Here is a 17,314-nt window from a genome sequence, read left to right as displayed (position 1 = left end):
TCTATGGTATTCTTGGGGTATATTCCTAAAACTGGGATAGCTGGGTCAAAAGGCAGTTTGATTTTCAATTTTTAGAGGAATCTCCATATTGTTTTCCACAGTGGCTGCATCAGTCTGCATTCCCACCAGCAGTGCAGGAGGGTTCCCTTTTCTCCACATCCTCGCCAGCACTTATTCTGTGTTGTTTTGTTGATGAGCGCCATTCTGGCTGGTGTGAGGTGATATTTCATTGTGGTATTAATTTGCATTTCTCTAATGATTACTGATGTTGAGCACTTTTTCATATGCCTATTGGCCATCTGTATGTCCTCTTTGGAGAAGTGTCTATTCATTTCTTTTTCCCATTTTTGATTGGATTGTTTGTCTTCCTGGTGTTGAGATTTACAAGTTCTTTATAAATTTTGGTTATTAACCCCTTATCAGACGTATTGTCAAATATGTTCTCCCATTGTGTAGTTTGTCTTTTTATTCTGTTCTTATTGTCTTTAGCTGTGCAAAAGCTTTTTAGTTTGATATAGTCCCATTTGTTTATCGTGTCTTTTATTTCACTTTCCCATGGAGATAAATCAGCAAATATATTGCTCCAAGAGATGTCAGAGAGCTTACTGCTTATGTTTTCTTCAAAGATGCTTATGGTTTCATGGCTTACATTTAAGTCCTTTATCCATTTTGAGTTTATTTTTGTGAGTGGTGTAAGCTGGTGGTCTAGTTTCATTTTTTTGCAGGTAGCTGTCCAATTTTTCCAACACCATTTGTTAAAGAGGCTGTCTTTACTCTATTGTATGCCCTTACCTCCTTTGTCAAATATCAGTTGTCTATAGAGCTGTGGGTTTATTTCTGGGTTCTCTGTTCTATTCCATTGACCTATATGCATGTTCTTATGCCAGTACCAGGCTGTTTTGAGTACAATGGCCTTGCAGTATAACTTAATATCAGGAAGTATGATACCTCCCACTTTATTCTTCTTTTTTAAGATTGCTGAGGCTATTCATGTTCTTTTTTGGTTCCATATAAATTTTTGGAATATGTGATCTATATCTTTGAAGTAAGTCATTGGTATTTTAATTGGTATTGAATTGAATTTATAGATTGCTTTGGGTAATATAGACATTTTAATGATGTTTATTCTTCCTAACCATGAGCATGGTATATGCTTCCACTTATTTGTATCTTTCTTGATTTCTTTTATCAATGCTTTATAATTTTTCGAGTACAAGTCTTTAGTCTCTGTGGTTAAGTTTACTTTTAGGTACTTTATTTTTTGGTTGTAATAGTGAAGGGGATTGTTTCCTTAATTTCTCTTTCTGACTGTTCATTGTTGGCATATAAAAATGCCTCTAATTTCTGAGTATTAATTTTATATCCTACCACTTTGCTGAATTCATTTATCAGGTCCAGTAGTTTTTTGACTGAGACTTCAAGGATTTCTATATACAATATCATATCATCTGCAAATAATGATAGTTTTACTTCTTTTCCAACTTGAATGCCTTTTATTTCTTCTTCTTGTCTGATTGCTGTGGCTAGGACTTCCAGGACTATGTTGAATAAGAGTAGTGAAAGGGGGCACCCCTGCCTTGTTCCTGATCTTAAGGGGATTGCTTTTAATTTTTGCCCATTGAATATGATGTTGGCTATGGGTTTCTCATAGATGGCTTTTATCATGTTGAGGTATGTTCCCTGTATTCCCACTTTGCTGAGAGTTTTTATTTATTTATTCATTCATTTTAGAGAGGAGAGAGAGACAGAAAGACAGAGAGAGAGAGAGGAGATAGAGACAGGGGGGAGGAGCTGGAAGCATCAACTCTCATGTGTGCCTTGACCAGGCAAGCCCAGGGTTTCGAACTGGCAACCTCAGCATTTCCAGGTCGACACTTCATCCACTGCACCAGCACAGGTCAGGCCGCTGAGAATTTTGATCATGAATGGGTGCTGGATTTTATCAAATACTTTTTCTGCATCTATTGAAATTATCATGTGGTTTTTGTCCTTCTTTTTGTTTATGTGATGAATCACATTGATTTACGAATATTGTACCAGCCTTGCCTCCCCAGAATAAATCCCACTTGATCATGGTATATGATTTTTTCTATATATTGTTGGATCTGGTTTGCTAATATTTTGTTGAGGATTTTAGCATCTATATTCATCAGAGATATTGGCCTATAATTTTCTTTCTTTGTGTTGTCTCTGCCTGGTTTTGGAATCAGAATTATGCTGGCCTCATAAAAGGAGCTTGTAAGTCTTCCTTCCTCTTGAATTTTTTGAAATAGCTTGAGAAGCATAGGAGTTAGTTCTTTGAATATTTGGGACAATTCAGTTGTGAAGCCATCAGGCCCTGGACTTTTCTTTGTTGGGAGTTTTTTGATAACTGTTTCTATCTCATTTGGTGTAATCAGTCTGTTTAGGTTTTCTGATTTTTCCAGATTGATTTTTAGAAGATTGTATGTTTTAAGGAATATGTCCATTTCATCTAGGTTGTCTAGTTTTTTGGCATACAGTTCTTCATAGTATTTTCTTACAATATTTTGTATTTCTGTTGTGTCAGTTGTTATTTCTCCTCTCTCATTTCTAATTTTATTTATTTGAGTCCTCTCTCTCTTTTTCTTGGTGAGTCTAGTTAAAGGTTCATCAATCTTGTTTACTTTTTCAAAGAACCAGCTCCTAGTTTCATTGGTCCTCTGTATTGTTTCTTTAGCCTCTATGTCATTTATTTCTGCTCTGATCTTTATTATTTCCTTCCTTCTACTACATTTGGGCTTTACTTGCTGTTCTTTTTCAGTTCTTTTAGATGCAGGGTTAAGTTGTTTATTTGAGCTTTTTCTAGTTTCTTAAGGTGTGCCTGTAGTGCTATGAACTTCCCTCTCAGTGCTGCTTTTGCTGTGTCCCATAAATTTTTAGTTGTTGTATGCTCATTGTCATTCGTTTTTAGGAATTTTTTACTTCTTCTTTGATCTCATTCTTAATCCATTCGTTATTTAACAACCTGCTATTTAGTTTCCATGTGTTTAAGAGTTTTTGAACTTTTCTGTTGTGGTTCATTTCTAGTTTCATGCTATTGTGATCAGAGAAAGTGCTCGATATGATTTCAAACTTCTTAAATTTGTTGAGACCACTTTTGTGCCCTAACATGTGGTCTATTCTAGAGAATGTACCATGAGCACTTGAAAAGATGTATATTCTGCTGCTTTAGGGTGAAAGGTTCTGAAGATATCTATTAAATCGAGTTGATCTAGTGTGTCCTTTAAGTCTGCTGTTTCTTTGTTAATTTTCTTTCTTGAGGATCTATCTAGTGATGTTAGTGGGGTATTGAAATCCCCTACTATTATAGTATTGCTGTTGATCTTGCCCTTTAAATCCATCAAAGTCTGCTTTATATATTTAGGTGCTCCTATATTAGGTGCATAGACATTTTTAATAGTTATATCTTTCGGTTGGATTACTCCCTTTAGCATTATGTAGTGGTCTTCTTTATCTCTTACTATATCCTTTGTTTTAAAGTCCATTTTGTCTGATATAAGTATTGCTACCCCAGCTTTTTTTTCATTTCCATTTGCATAAAATATTTTTTCCATCCTTCTACCTTCAATCTATGTGCATCTTTTGTTCTAAGGTGTGTCTCTTGTAGACAGCATATGAATGGGTCCTGTTTTCTTATCCATGCAGCTACCCTATGTCTTTTGATTGGATCATTTAATCCATTTACATTTATGGTTATTATTGATATGTAGTTGTTTATTACCATTTTATTCTTTAAAGCTGTATTCCTTTTTTGCTATATTCTTTTCCCACTTTGATCTGTTTACAACAGGCCCCTTAACATTTCCTGCAGCATTGGTTTGGTTGTAATGAATTTCTTGAGTTGTTTTTTGTCTGGGAAGCTTTTTATTTCTCCTTCAATTTTAAATGATAGCCTTGCTGGATAAAGTAGTCTTGATTGTAGGTTCTTGTTCTGCATTACTTTGAATATTTCTTGCCATTCCCTTCTGGCCTCAAGTGTTTCTGTTGAAAAGTCAGATGTCATCCTTATGGGGGCTCCTCTGTAGGTGATAGCATCTTTTTTCTCTTGCAGCTTTTAATATTTTCTCTTTATCACTTAGCTTTGGTATTTTAATTATGATGTGTCTTGGCATAGGTTTCTTTGGGTTTCTCTTTAATGGAGTTCTCTGTGCTTCTTGAACTTGTGAGAGTTTCTCCTGCATTAATTTAGGGAAGTTTTCAGCTATGATATGATTGAACAAAGTCTCTATCCCTTGTTCTTTCTCTTCTTGTTCAGGAACCCCTATGATGAGGATGTTATTTCTCTTCATGTTGTCACAGAGCTCTCTAAGAGTTTCCTCAGACTTTTTGAGTCCTTTTTCTTTTTTCTTCTCTGCTTTCTTGCCTTCATTCAAGTTGTCCTCCAACTTGCTGATTCAATCCTCAGCTCTATCTATCCTGTTTTTAATTCCTTCCATTGTGGTCTTTATTTCTGATATTGTATTTGTCATCTCCGACTGATTCTTTTTTAATATTTCAATATCCTTTTTTATACTTGCTATTTCTTTATTTAGATGTTCATAATGACCATCCATTGTTGTTCTAAGATCCCTAAGCATCCTTACAATCATTATTTTGAACTCCGCATCTGGAAGTTTGATTATTTCCATATCACTCAGTTCATCTCCTGAAGGTTTCTCTTGTGGTTTCATTTGGATTGCACTTCTTGTCTTCTCATTATCTGTGTTTGGGTGTTTTGTTTGTAGAGTTGGTTCAGTCTAGGCTTGGTGTTGTCTGCCACCAGTTTTCAATTGTATTATTTAAGGTCTTCTTGGGTTGGTATCAGGTATTATTTATAATCCACTTTCGGATTTGGGCAGCTTTGAAGTCTTGATTTGTTTGTTTTCTTAACAGGTGATAGTCTTGTTTGCTGATCTCATCAGGGGGATTTCTTAAAACTGTATCCAGGAATGCAATGGGTGTAACCTGAGACTCTGAAGACCTCTTTCACCAACTAATCTCTCGGGGGGCAGGGTGTTTTCTCAGCTTCAGTAGGGGAAAGTCCAAGCAGATTTTTAAACCACATTAAAGAAAGCATTCCTAGTGCATTTACCTTCCCTTCTTCTGTCTGCCCTTCATCCAGCAAATCATTCCATGCCCTCCAAATTGTGGCTCCTGTTTTGTTCTCATATCACTTCATGGGGCTTACATTCTAGTGAGGGGATAAGATGAAAAACAAGATATGCATGAAAGTATAGGTATGTTATGTGGCAATCCATGCAAAGAAGATAAATATAGAAAGAGAATAAGGAGTTTTTGAGCTGAAGTGAGTAGGTACGTTGTACTTTTAGATACGGTGGCCAGCGGATGAGCTTTCAGGGAAGATGGATATTCAAGGAAAGACTTGGAGGTTGAGAGATAAAGTCATGGGCATATCTGAGAGAAAATTCTAGGCAGAAGGAACAAAATGCACAAACAACATACACAAAGACTGATATGCCTGGGGAGTAGCTAAGAAGTCAGTGTGGGTATCTTGGGTAAACAGAAGAAACAGTGTTTGAAGCACTCAAAGAGGTAAGAGTAGGCAATTCACGTCGGACTTTGTGAGTCATTATAGAAACTTTGATCTTTGCTTCATTCATTATGAGGAAGGAGAGCTAGAAAGGAATGCTGGGAGGAAAATTAGTTTGATATATAGAAAGATATGAGGGGGCAAAGATAGGTTGACAGTTGTTTGTATGGAAAACAATACAATAATAAATGAATAATAATACAAGAATAAACTCTGTGTTTCTCATACTCACAACTGTAAACCTACTTTTGCCCCACCCTGTATGATATGTAACACTTCGGGCAGAATGAGTTTGAAATGAAAAGACCTCTGAGGTTATCTCATTCTTAGAGGATGTAAGTGTGTATGTGAACCCAGGTTAGGGGTCAGTTTAGAGCTGTTTCTGAGAGGGCCTCCAGACTAAAGAGCAGAGCTCAACTACAAATAAATTGTTTCTTTTCTTTATGGAGGGATTAGGGAATGTTTGTTTAGAGAATAGATAGACAAAAAGAAAGACTGGAGATAACATAAGAAGGGTGAAAGCAGGAAGAGACACAGGCTCTTGGGCTAAGCCAGCAAAGGAAGAGATGAGATGTACAAAAGGCAGAGAGCATATAACCAATGCCACCGACATTGTCATTCACAACAGGCACCTTTCAGTGTATTGGACCAGAACTAGTGGCTAATTAGGATTTAGGGAAGAAGAAATAGTAACAATGGTATTATTGTGTGTTTTGTGTAGCAGTTAATTGACTTCCAGAGCTTGCTCATACCTTATCAGAGTTTTGTTTGTGAAACAGACAAAACATGCATTTAAAAAAAAATTGGCTAATGAATTGAGGTCCAAAGAAGTCAAAGAGGTCACTTAAAGCTAACGGCAGCCATTTAGCTGGTTAGTAGCAGAGGAAGACATAAGCCCAAAGCCCAGATCTCCCTGCATGTCGGTAGGGCGTTAAAGCTGGAGGAGGACTGAGTCTGCAATAGCACAATCCTTTCATTTTAGATGCCAGGAATGGAAATCTCAACACTGAGATCGCCTTGGCATGTACACAGTTTCTCCGTGGCTGAATGGAGAATAGAAATTAGAGAATGTTCATTATTGCAGGCCTAATGATTGCCTGCCTTGCTTTGTAAAGTGGTTTTACATTGATCTCATTCAATCCCTGAAACAGCATTATGAGCTAGGTGATATCCTCCTCATTTCTGAGCCGGGGGAAACTGAAGCTGACAAGATATAAATCACTTGCTCAGAGTCACACAGCTAGAAAGTAACAAAGCCAGGATTCAATCTCAAGTGTGTATCTGACTCCAAAGCTTTGTCTTGCTTGCTTGTTATCTTGAGTCTTGGCTTTAAGTACAAAACTTCTACTCCTTTAGCTGCCTATATAACCAGTGATTGGTGCAGAAGCTTTTTTCTTGGTTGCTTGTTTTTGTTTTCAGAGATTGTCTCTGCGTGAGTTCTGACCTGAGCACCGTCTTTCCTCCTTAATGTGGAAAGGACAGAAAATGCTGGCTGTAGCAGTCAAGTACCCCACACTGTGTAATGGCTCAGTAAGATAGAAATGTTTTTCTTGCTCGTATCAATAGGCCATGACAGACACTGGTCAGTTGGCTTAGTGGTAAAATGTTGGCTTGGCGTGTGGATGTTCCAGGTTGATTCCTGATCAGGGCACACAGAAGTGACCATTTGCTTCTCCATTCCTACCCCTCCTCCTTATCTCTTTCTCTCTCTCTCTCTTCCCTTCCCATAGCCATAGCTCGATTGGTAGGTGTGCATTGGCCCCAGGTACTAAGGATGACTCTATGGAGCCTCTGCCTCAGGTGCTAAAAATAGCTTGGTTGTAAGCACAGCCCAAGATGGACAGAGCATTGGCCCCAGACAGGGTTGCCGGGTGGATCCTGGTCAGGGCACATGAGGGAGCCTTTCTCCCCTCTTTTTAGTTGGAAAAAAGAGAGAAAAAAGTCCATGACAGCTCTGATCTGTGGAAAGGCTCTGCTCTACATAATCATGCAAGACACCAGGCAGACAAAGACACTGCCATTATTTTTTTTAATTTTTTTATTTTATTTATTCATTTTAGAGAGGAGAGAGACAGAGGAGAGAGAGACAGAGAGAGAGAAGGGGGGAGGAGCTGGAAGTATCAACTCTCATATGTGCCTTGACCAGGCAAAGCCCAAGGTTTCGAACCGGCGACCTCAGCATTTCCAGGTCAATGCTTTATCCACTGCGCCACCACAGGTCAGGCCTAGACACTGCCATTTTTAACAAGTGCCTTTCAAGGTGTCTCTGTACCTTAGCCCCCAGTGGGCAGGTGGAAATAGTATGGAGGCTTATGTGAGGCGTTTTTGTGGGCCATGTTGGAATTGCATTATTTCAAGTTTATTCACATGCTCTCATCCATCTGCAGAGGAGGTGTGCTAAGGACACAGCTGGGAGCCTAGGAAGAAGAGATGAGAGAGCTAGTCTGTTTCACTTCAACAGAGTCTCTGTTTCATTTTTTTGTCTTTTTAGTTTCCCTCAAACATTCCTTAAGTTGATATGACTATTTTGGGGAGGAGAAAATCCACATTTAAATGAGGTATATATTATAGTTTCATAAATTCCATACCTGTGTGTTTTACAATATTACAATTATCTCAAAATACAAATGAATGTTTTTAAAGACCCAGAAGTTATCTTGCAGCCCTACATATAATCAGTTTCCTGATTATAAGTTAGTATTTTTTTTTTTTTTTTTTTTTTTTTGCCCAACTTCTGGTTGCTAGCGGCAGTATAGAGACCAAAGTTAACATCCTGTGCAAGAGAAGAAACATAATAGATTTTGTTTACGAGTATTTTTGTTGTTGTTTTTCATCAATCCTATGAAGTTCATTTTTATTCTCTTCACGTTACAGATGAGAAAACACAGATTTGTAAAAATCTTACTAATGTATTAGTATGGTGGTGAGTAGGAATTTGAAGTCGTGTTTGTCTTCAAAGCCATGTTCTCAGCCATGGCTAGTTTTTGCATTTCAGCTTGCTCTGCTAGACTCTAAGCGTGTGCAGCCCAGGAACCTTTTCTTTTCATCTCTGTTTCACAGGCTGTAATACATGTGTGCTCAAAAAGCTTTGTTGAATGAATGAAAGTATCAAAAGTTTTTCTTACCAGTCTTACCTCCTCATTGTACAAATCCTTAGAAAAGATGTAATCTAAATGCATGTTAAGCCAATACTTCACTGTGAACTTTAACCAACTAATATGAAATACAAAAGTATCTCCTTGGAAATAAGCTTTAAGAAAAACTGTGTTTATAAATTTTCAAGTAGCAAATCTGAGGGGGAAGATAGCAGATGAAGGAAAAGATTCATCCAATTCAAGAGACTAGAATTTTGCAAGAATGAAAGGATTTGTTTGCAAATGGCTTTTGGTAGCAAACTCACTGTACATTGCAAATAGGATTAAATGCGTTGCTTAGGGCACATCCTATGAAAACACCTTGGGCAGTCATCCTTTTTTTATTGTTAATAAAAAACTCAAGGTGATAGAATCCTTCTCTGGAGGTAATTATAACTATGTGTCTTTTTGTTGTCTATTATGCCACCTTAAAAATCTCTAAAGATTAGATTTACAAGCCAAGTATTAAATAGAAACTACATGGTGTTTTCAAAGGTAAATAACATGTATAGATTAAACTAAGCCATTGCATTTAGTTTTGTGAATTATCATCGCATCTCTGTGTTCAAACAGCAGGAAATCTTATGGTCCTTTGACTCTATTATAGTTCTTTCTCATTGTTCCTTTCATTTAGTTCATTGTCATTTATTTTTTCATGCATATTCATTCATTCTCACAAACTTTTGGGGGATACCTTTGTATTTCTTGATACTATCACAAGAAATGTACATCTAAGATGTTGTCTTTGTGTTTGATAAATTTGCATTTGAGTGATGGACACAAAAGGAAAAAAATTGTGATGTGGGGTAAGATATGTTCTTAAATGGATGTGTGTGTGTAGAGTCCTTGGGGGTGGGGTACTGTAAACCTGGACGAGTTGGAGAAGGTGATCCTGGCTGGGATTAGAATGATGAGTATGTACAACTCCTCCCCTTGATTTTGAGCTCTTGCCTTTCAGGAATCATGTCTTTGTCACCTTCCCAGCCACCACAATGCATAAATCATCTTTAGTACATATATCCAGCTCAACCAGTATTGACAGAATTGAATAAATGTTATTTTTGTGTAAAACTTCCTTTCTTGATGTATCAACAAGATGATATGATAGACTAATGACAAAAACGGGTTCTCGCTAGTTCTGAACCTGCTTTCACCATTTGTGAGCCACGTGATCTGGTTTTGTGTAGCCAGGAGACAGAAACGAACACTAGAGGTTCCACTCTCAATCTCCCAGCATCTCTTTTTTCATGCCTGTTCTGGATTAAACTGAAATTTAAACACAATCCTAGGCTTTGTTCCAGGAAGCCAAAGTGATTATTTTTGTTTGTCTGTTTCCGCTGGGATGGCTGACAAGCTGCGTGATGCATGCAGCCAGGCTTCCTGTGACTTATCAGAAATCCTTTAGTGGCAGACGGGGATCCCACAGTGAACTCGCTGAGACCCCGTCCCCAGCGCATCTGTCTTGTCGGTTTGCCTGTGGCAAGTGCTGACTGGAGAAACAGATCTCTGAGGACAAAGGCAGCCACAACCCATTAATAATTTTTAAAACCCCCAAAATGTCGCCAAACAGCCTGCCAGTGTGTTCTGGATTTGAGTCGGTGATGATTGTTTTTACCACTGCTGTGACTGTGCAGAAGAAACAGCCAGTTGTTGTTTTTTTATGGGCACAGTGAAAATGTGAGCCCCTGTCAAGTCATCTGGTTGCATATCAGATGGAATTTGGGGCTTCAATGATAAACTTTGCGCCCAGATGGAAATGTGTGGCCTTGTTACCAGGTGCCTGTGAGCAATCAGCCCTGGTTATTCCCAGCTTGTCCCTGAGCAAGGCAGCTCCCAGACAACGGTCATCTCCACTGCTTTTCTCATTTTCAATGTAAGCCAGGAATCCCTGGTGCCTGGGAAAGTTGTAGATGTATAACTGTCACATTGTCTTCATTCCCTAGGAGAGCCCTCCACAGATAACAGTGTCGGTACTGCTGGGTCGCAGAAGCTTTTACTGTTCTCTCTTATCATTTCATTTTGGGCATAAAAATATCTGCGAGTTGAAAAAAATATTTGCACCTCATTCATCATCATTCACCGCCGCTCTTTCTCCTAGAGATTGCCCATTAAATTGAGGGCTGGAGGAATTATTTGTAGTGTGTTCAGATAATTGATCCTCTAAACTGCGATGGTTTTGAGAGGGAAACGGGCCGCAGGTGTATGCTAGACCTGCCTCTGGCCAGCTAGGATATGTGATTTTGTTGGTTTCTTGGTTGTTTGCTTTTGTATTCCCTGGATTCCCACAATACTAACTGTGGCTAGATGGTTGTCACTTAAATATTGTTGGCCATCTAGTAGTGACGGGCTGTGGGGACCGTGACGGGCTTTTGAGGAGCCTTGGAAACAAAGCCTGAGATGTAATTGTTGCTGCTCCTCTGCAGAGTTCTTTGATCTGAACATAGAGCAGTTACCTTTGAAAATTAGTTCTCTAGTTATGTGTGCGTCCCTTGGTAACCCGTATCCAAAAACGTACTGAACTGACTCCGTCACCTAGGGTTAGCCATTGCTCTCTGTGAAACATAGCCTCCAGGCACTTCTCTATTTCGATTTTTGAAAGTTTTACTGATCCAACGTGTGTCCCACAGAACCACACACCTGTAACATTTCAGAAATGATAACACCATGGGAGCAAGTTCATTTCCTGGGGATGTACAACTCATAACCTGACTGCAGTAACTGAAGCTGCCCTAGAGGCACTGAGTGCTGAGGGCTGATTGCTTTTCGACACCTAAGAGATGCTGTGTTATAGGACTGTATGGACCTCCATCATAAAAGTCATAAAGGAAGAATATGGCAGCTGGCAGGAAAAGCTATTGCTGAAGCTGGAGTTGCCCAGAATGAAGTGCTGCTCTTCTTCTCTCTCTCCTTGGCTGGAATGCCATAGATGAGCGCGACAGGTTTCAAACTACATTCACAGTTCCGTGCACACCCCAGGACTTGTCTCGGTAGTAGAACCACTGGTGGCTGATTTCCCTGAGCCCATGCCTAGAGCAGGAAACTGTGGAAGAGGACTTCGAGGAGGGTCTTAATCATTATGTGTTATATCCCAATATTAATTCAATTTCTATTCATATATGACTGCCAAGGTTCAGATATTTCCAGGAGAAGAAGGGGATGATTCCCAGCCAACAGTGGCTAGATTCCAAGAAATAATTACTCAGAGAGAATGCGCTGACCTTGGCATCACAAATGACAGCTCATCTTTCTGCAGAGGTGACAGCGCCCCCAGCGCAGAGGAAGCCTTTGGGCTGGAGAACCTGTGCGCGAGCCAGGTGTTTGCTTGTTCTGAAAAGCCAGATCCTAGAGCGAACTAAGGCCAGGAGACTTTCTTTCATCAGGAGTGACTGAAGAATGAGGATCTCTGATTGACTGTCATAAAACAAGTCCTCATGTAAATCAGCAGTTTTGAAAGATTTAGAACAGTACTTTCTAAACCGTGCTCCCTGAAACACTAGTTTCCAAGATTCTAAAAATCCCCCCAAAGAAAACATTCCCCAGCCAAATATAGATATTTGGGACATGGTGCATATTATTATATTCCTCTCTAAATTTTGCAGGGCATGTAAGTCTCTGAGACTGCAGTATAATAGAAACATCAGTCTGGCATGGTTTACTCTAAAGTTTCCTGAAAGTAATGTTCATTGATAGGATCAAAGAATACCAAATAATATCTGGAATCCTATTTTGGAATTATTGAATCAGAAAAAAATGGCATACACAATCAATACCAAAAATGTGCCAAACATCATCAGTTTCGTTTTTGATGACGCAGAAGCCTGCACAGCCTTTGAAGTCGGGAATGTCTTCATGCCCTTCGGTTCTCATTCATTGTCCAATATATAAGAAAGCATCCAAAAATGAAGTTTTTAATTTGGATTCTGGGAGAAATAAAATGGGTTTATTTTTTTCCTGTAACTTGCATTTTAGGTAACTAATCAGGTTTATAATTGCTGTGTGTGACATGAGCATGTTTTAGGTGTTTGCTGAAAGGTTAGTGTCAAAAGAAATTAATGTCCTGGTGGGCTTGTGTTTTTCTCTGAGGCAGATATTGATGAATGTACAGAGGGAATCATTGAGTGCCACCACCATTCCCGCTGCGTTAACCTGCCAGGGTGGTACCACTGTGAGTGCAGAAGCGGTTTCCATGACGATGGGACCTATTCACTGTCCGGGGAGTCCTGTGTTGGTAAGCAGCTTCCGGCCATGCCCTCTGTCCATCAGGACCTTTGCAGGAAGGGCAGCTGGCTTTGGTACTCTGTTCGGTTCCCAGTGTTAAAATATACCGCTCACCGGTTAAACTCATCTGTTTTCAAATTTCCTCCCTCTACAATTCACGGATTAGGCCAGGGATTATACAGTGTGGGGTTTTAGAATTTTTATACAGAAACTAGGGCAGTTGAAGGACAAAGCCTGGGTCTGTATGCTGAGGTGTTTAGTTCTTTCTAAAGGACATCATGGTGGCTTGCTGGAATTTTTAACTGTTTTGAGATATACCTGTAAGAGAGGACATGTTGCTGGACTTCGAAAGCTTAATTTAAATCACAGATTTTTCTGTAAAGGTCACTGCACCTCTCTGAGCCTTCATCTGTAAATATGTAAAAATGTGGATAATAATACACATGCATTGTTAGGATTAAATGGGATGCCTTATATTTAAGGTTGGTAAATTTTGAATTGATGCACAAATGTATAGTGTCATTAACCTTATTATTATGGCTATTACCTTCATAATCTTTGCAAAGTCCCCTTAATCGCTGCTCTGCTTGTGGTTCTATTCTTTGCTGAATGGAGGAAGTTAACAGATGGAGTTCTTCACCTTCAAGACCTTACACCTTTCATGAAACCCAAACAGCTGATCAAAAATGTAATTGTCTCTATGAGCACCTTGGCCAGTGCAGTTATTTCATGTCATGAGGACTCGGCTGAATTCGTAATGCTGATTTGGACAGACTGAGAGGGCAGGCATTCTGACCACGTGTGCCCAAAGCCCAGACTGCTGTGTTAGAATTCATTGTCTCATTGTATATCTCTTTTTTTAAAGGTTGCTACAGAAATCCACTTAGTGTTTTTCTAACTTCTCCCTGGAGATTGCCTTAAAGCAGTGTTGAAATTAGGGACCAAAGGGCAACAGCATGAATTATCTGCCACATTTTTGACATGACTGTTGAGAAGCCTGCCAGTGGAGTTGTTAAACGCGTGGACCCTTGAGCCAGATTCCCTGTAGTCAAGTTCTAGCTCTTGCCACTTCTAAGTACATTACCTTGGGCAAGGTCCTAGCTAGTCTGTACCTCGGTTATCTCATCTATAAAATGGAAATGTTCATATCTAGTTCATATGACTATTGTAAGAATTAATTGTATTGATATCTAGTAAATGTTCGATGAATGTGAGTTATTTTGATCTTAAGTGTTCCTGTATATTCAGCACTCTGCCCCATACTCTATTTATGTTTCTTTTATTGTTAAAAGAATTCTTTGCAACCTCAGCAAGAGGTTTGCATTTATCCTGGGTTTTCGTATTCTTTCTTTAGATACAGCTCAGAACTGCTGTGTGTAGAGCTCAGTGTAAATAGATGTTCTGTGACTGAAACTAGACCAAAAGGCTCATGTATCACCAGGTCCCCAGGAAGCATTTTTTGATGTCTTCATAGCAGCCATCACTGCTCTCCTTGCGCAACTCTAGAGCTTTCTTCGGTTCATGTTTTTCCAGCTTTGTTTATTACACCACCATACAAGGTATGTGCTCTCTGACTAGACTGTGAGCACGAAATAAGCTTTATTCTTCTGTCTCTCCAGTCATACTCTTCGGTAGTTGGTGTTCAATACATGAGTAAATGTAACCCCTTCATGTGCCCGAGACAGAAACACAGGCACAGAAAAGATGACACCTTGCCTTCTGCCACATACCCGTTTTCATACAGGAGGAGATGCAAGCTTGGGTCAAGTGTACTCTACATGCCCGATCCCTGGGACAATCCCAGTTTATCCTGGTTGTTCTAATGTAATTATCCATTACATCAATTAGTGCCCTGTCACTCCCATACATGCCCCTGATAAGATGACAGATGTCACAGTTCCTTCACCTGCTGATTTCTATCTGTTCTACTGAATGTTGTGTCCGGGCTGGGGGTCACGGAAGCTCCTGCACTCCCCAGGGAAGCACTTCGCTCATCCAGGAGCTGGTCCTGGGTCTGCACAGGAAAACCTCAGCAACCGCATGCCCTGGCAAAGGAACAGAACTGTTGTGGTTAGTGGCATGTTTAACTTGGGTAATTGTCAATCTGAATTCCCTTTTATTTCCACACTTTTAGAAATATCTTTGTAAATGGGTCTTCATAAGAACAGACATATAAGCATCATTTAGTTTTTCTTTGGTAGTTCAGGGTACTCTGTTGGTTTGGAATTCTTTCTGGGTGAAAGGGATGTATAATCAGATCATGTCACTTTTCTGTGTCAACCTTCTCTCGGTTTCCCATTGAATGTAGATAAATTTCTAACTTCTTTATGTGGACTTCAAGGCTAATTCTTGAACTCATGTTCTATATGTTTAGTCTTTTTGATCTTTTCATACCTTGAACATGACAATTAAATCACCCAGTTTCCTGGCCTTTGCTGTTGTCTGTGTCGGGAACACTTGACTCCTGTCTTGTCATATCACTTTGTTCTTTTCTTATTTAATTCTCAGCCGTAGTGCAACTTTTTCAAGGAGACCCTCCCTGGCTATCCATTTAAAGTAGTCCCTCCACAGTCACATCATTATATCACTCTCGTCTACATCTTTTTTTTTCCCTTCTTTTCCAAGTAGGAGGAGGGGAGATAGAGAGACAGAGTCTCGCATGCAGCCTGACCAGGATCCACCTGGCAACCCCATTTGGGGCCAATGCTCTTCCCATCTTGGGCCATGATGGTGACTGAGCTATTTTTAGCACCTGAGGTGGAGGCTCCATGGAGCCATTCTCAGCTCCCAGGGCCAATGTGTTTGAACCAATTGAGCCATGGCTGCGGAATGGGAAGAGTGAGAGAGACTCAGAGAGAGATGGGAAGGGGGTAAGTAGAAAAGTAGATGGAATCAAACCTGGGACATCCACAACCAGGCCAATGTTCTACTACTAAACCAAGCAGCCAGGGCCTCATCTACACCTTTTATAGAGTTTTCTGTTCTCACATCTACTATGTGGGTAATTGTCTTCTGCCCCAAGCATACAAATTTTCTGGGAGCAGAGGCCTTGTCTGTCTCTCACCACTACACCTCCAGCCACTAGACCAATGTAGGCACATGGAAGGCATTTGATGCACAAACAATTGAAGGAATAGACAATCAAAACCATATGAGGTCAGGTTTATTTTCTATTTAGTTGGACATAACTCGCTCTGTAGAGTGTGGTACATAACACAAGATGTTGAATATTACAAAATCATGGGAGTCTTTTAGTGCAGAAAAAAAAATCTTTATTGAGAATAATCATCACATCAGCACAGTATCAAGCCTTATGGGAATATGGGTGTATATGAGCTAAGATCTCATTCTGGACGGATTTATGACCAGTCACGCTCTGAATCCTAAGAACATAGCTTAATGGCACTGAAAATGATCACATCAGAATAAGCCCTAAATAACTTTAGCTTCCAATGCTGACATTAAAAAAATAGCATCTAAAACAATCTTTAAAAATATTTTTTAAGTGTTTTAGCAACATGTACTCAGCTATGTGTTTTCCTCAGATAATAGCAGGAATGGCATATGTTAGAAACTAAAATGTGGCAGTTGTTGGCTTTTAGGAGAACGGTTGCATGTCACTCCATGCCATTTTTTGTTAGATGTGGATAATAACACCTGCTCTATTGACTTCATCTGTCAGTGTAAGCATCGACTGGTATCGATGTCATAAGGAACAGCACCTGTGCAAGATTTACTATTTTGTAACCAAAAGTGCTTAAGATTTGGCTGTTTCTCCTAAAGTAGATCATATTATTGTAGAAATGGCCAGTCTTCACTATTGTAGAGGCAGACCAAATCGCCATTGTTGAGAAGTTTAGCACTCTTTCTTTCTCTCTCTCTCTCTCTCTTTTTCTAGTGTATTTTTTATAATTCCAGGAATGAGGGGCACACAAAAATGAGCCAAGTGTTCTTTGCAGAAGGGGACAGCGACCCCGTTCCATAATGTACAGTGCTCTCTGTGTTTGGACACAGTGATGCTGTAAGGCTGGTGGTAGTGGCCATGCAGATGCGCATTGGATTTGGGCAGACTAAAGGAACTGTAGAGCCAGAGAATGGTGAAAATTCCATTTATTAAAGTCTTGCAATGGCAGATGAGCAAGCAGGCAGGGAAAACCGCCTCTCTCTCTCTCTCTCTCTCTCTCCTCATGAGCAAACAGGCTGGGGGAGGGGGGACCCCTTGGTAAACAATACCAAACAATGGCCCCTCTCAATGGTGGCAGGCAATCTGCAATCTGCAATCTGCTCCCCTGAGGGCAAGCACCTGCAGCCTTACATAGACTATACACATGTGGTGCTGCCCCGTGCTCATGCACCAATCAGGCAAAGTACAAGCGAGCCAGCCTAACACACTTGTTTGACCAACAGGTGG

General features: G+C 39.8%; 1 protein-coding gene across 2 annotated transcripts in view; it reads left to right on the top strand.

Moving 5' to 3' along the window:
• The window catches only part of NELL1 (neural EGFL like 1), an 845,221-nt gene that overhangs the window by 784,397 nt on the left and 43,510 nt on the right, over positions 1-17,314 (top strand). The window contains exon 16 of one of the 2 annotated variants that reach the window (XM_066364414.1): positions 12,773-12,913. The exons of the other annotated variant lie outside the window; for it this stretch is intronic. Within the exon in view, the coding sequence (XP_066220511.1) occupies positions 12,773-12,913 (141 nt within the window). The remainder of the gene's footprint in view (positions 1-12,772; positions 12,914-17,314) is intronic. 2 annotated transcript variants of the gene reach the window in all.

The sequence above is a fragment of the Saccopteryx leptura genome, chromosome 1 (assembly GCF_036850995.1).
Source record: "Saccopteryx leptura isolate mSacLep1 chromosome 1, mSacLep1_pri_phased_curated, whole genome shotgun sequence".
In the NCBI taxonomy this organism is placed as follows: domain Eukaryota; kingdom Metazoa; phylum Chordata; class Mammalia; order Chiroptera; family Emballonuridae; genus Saccopteryx; species Saccopteryx leptura.
Note: the sequence above shows the minus strand (reverse complement) of the source record. Positions and strands in the feature narration are given on the sequence as shown.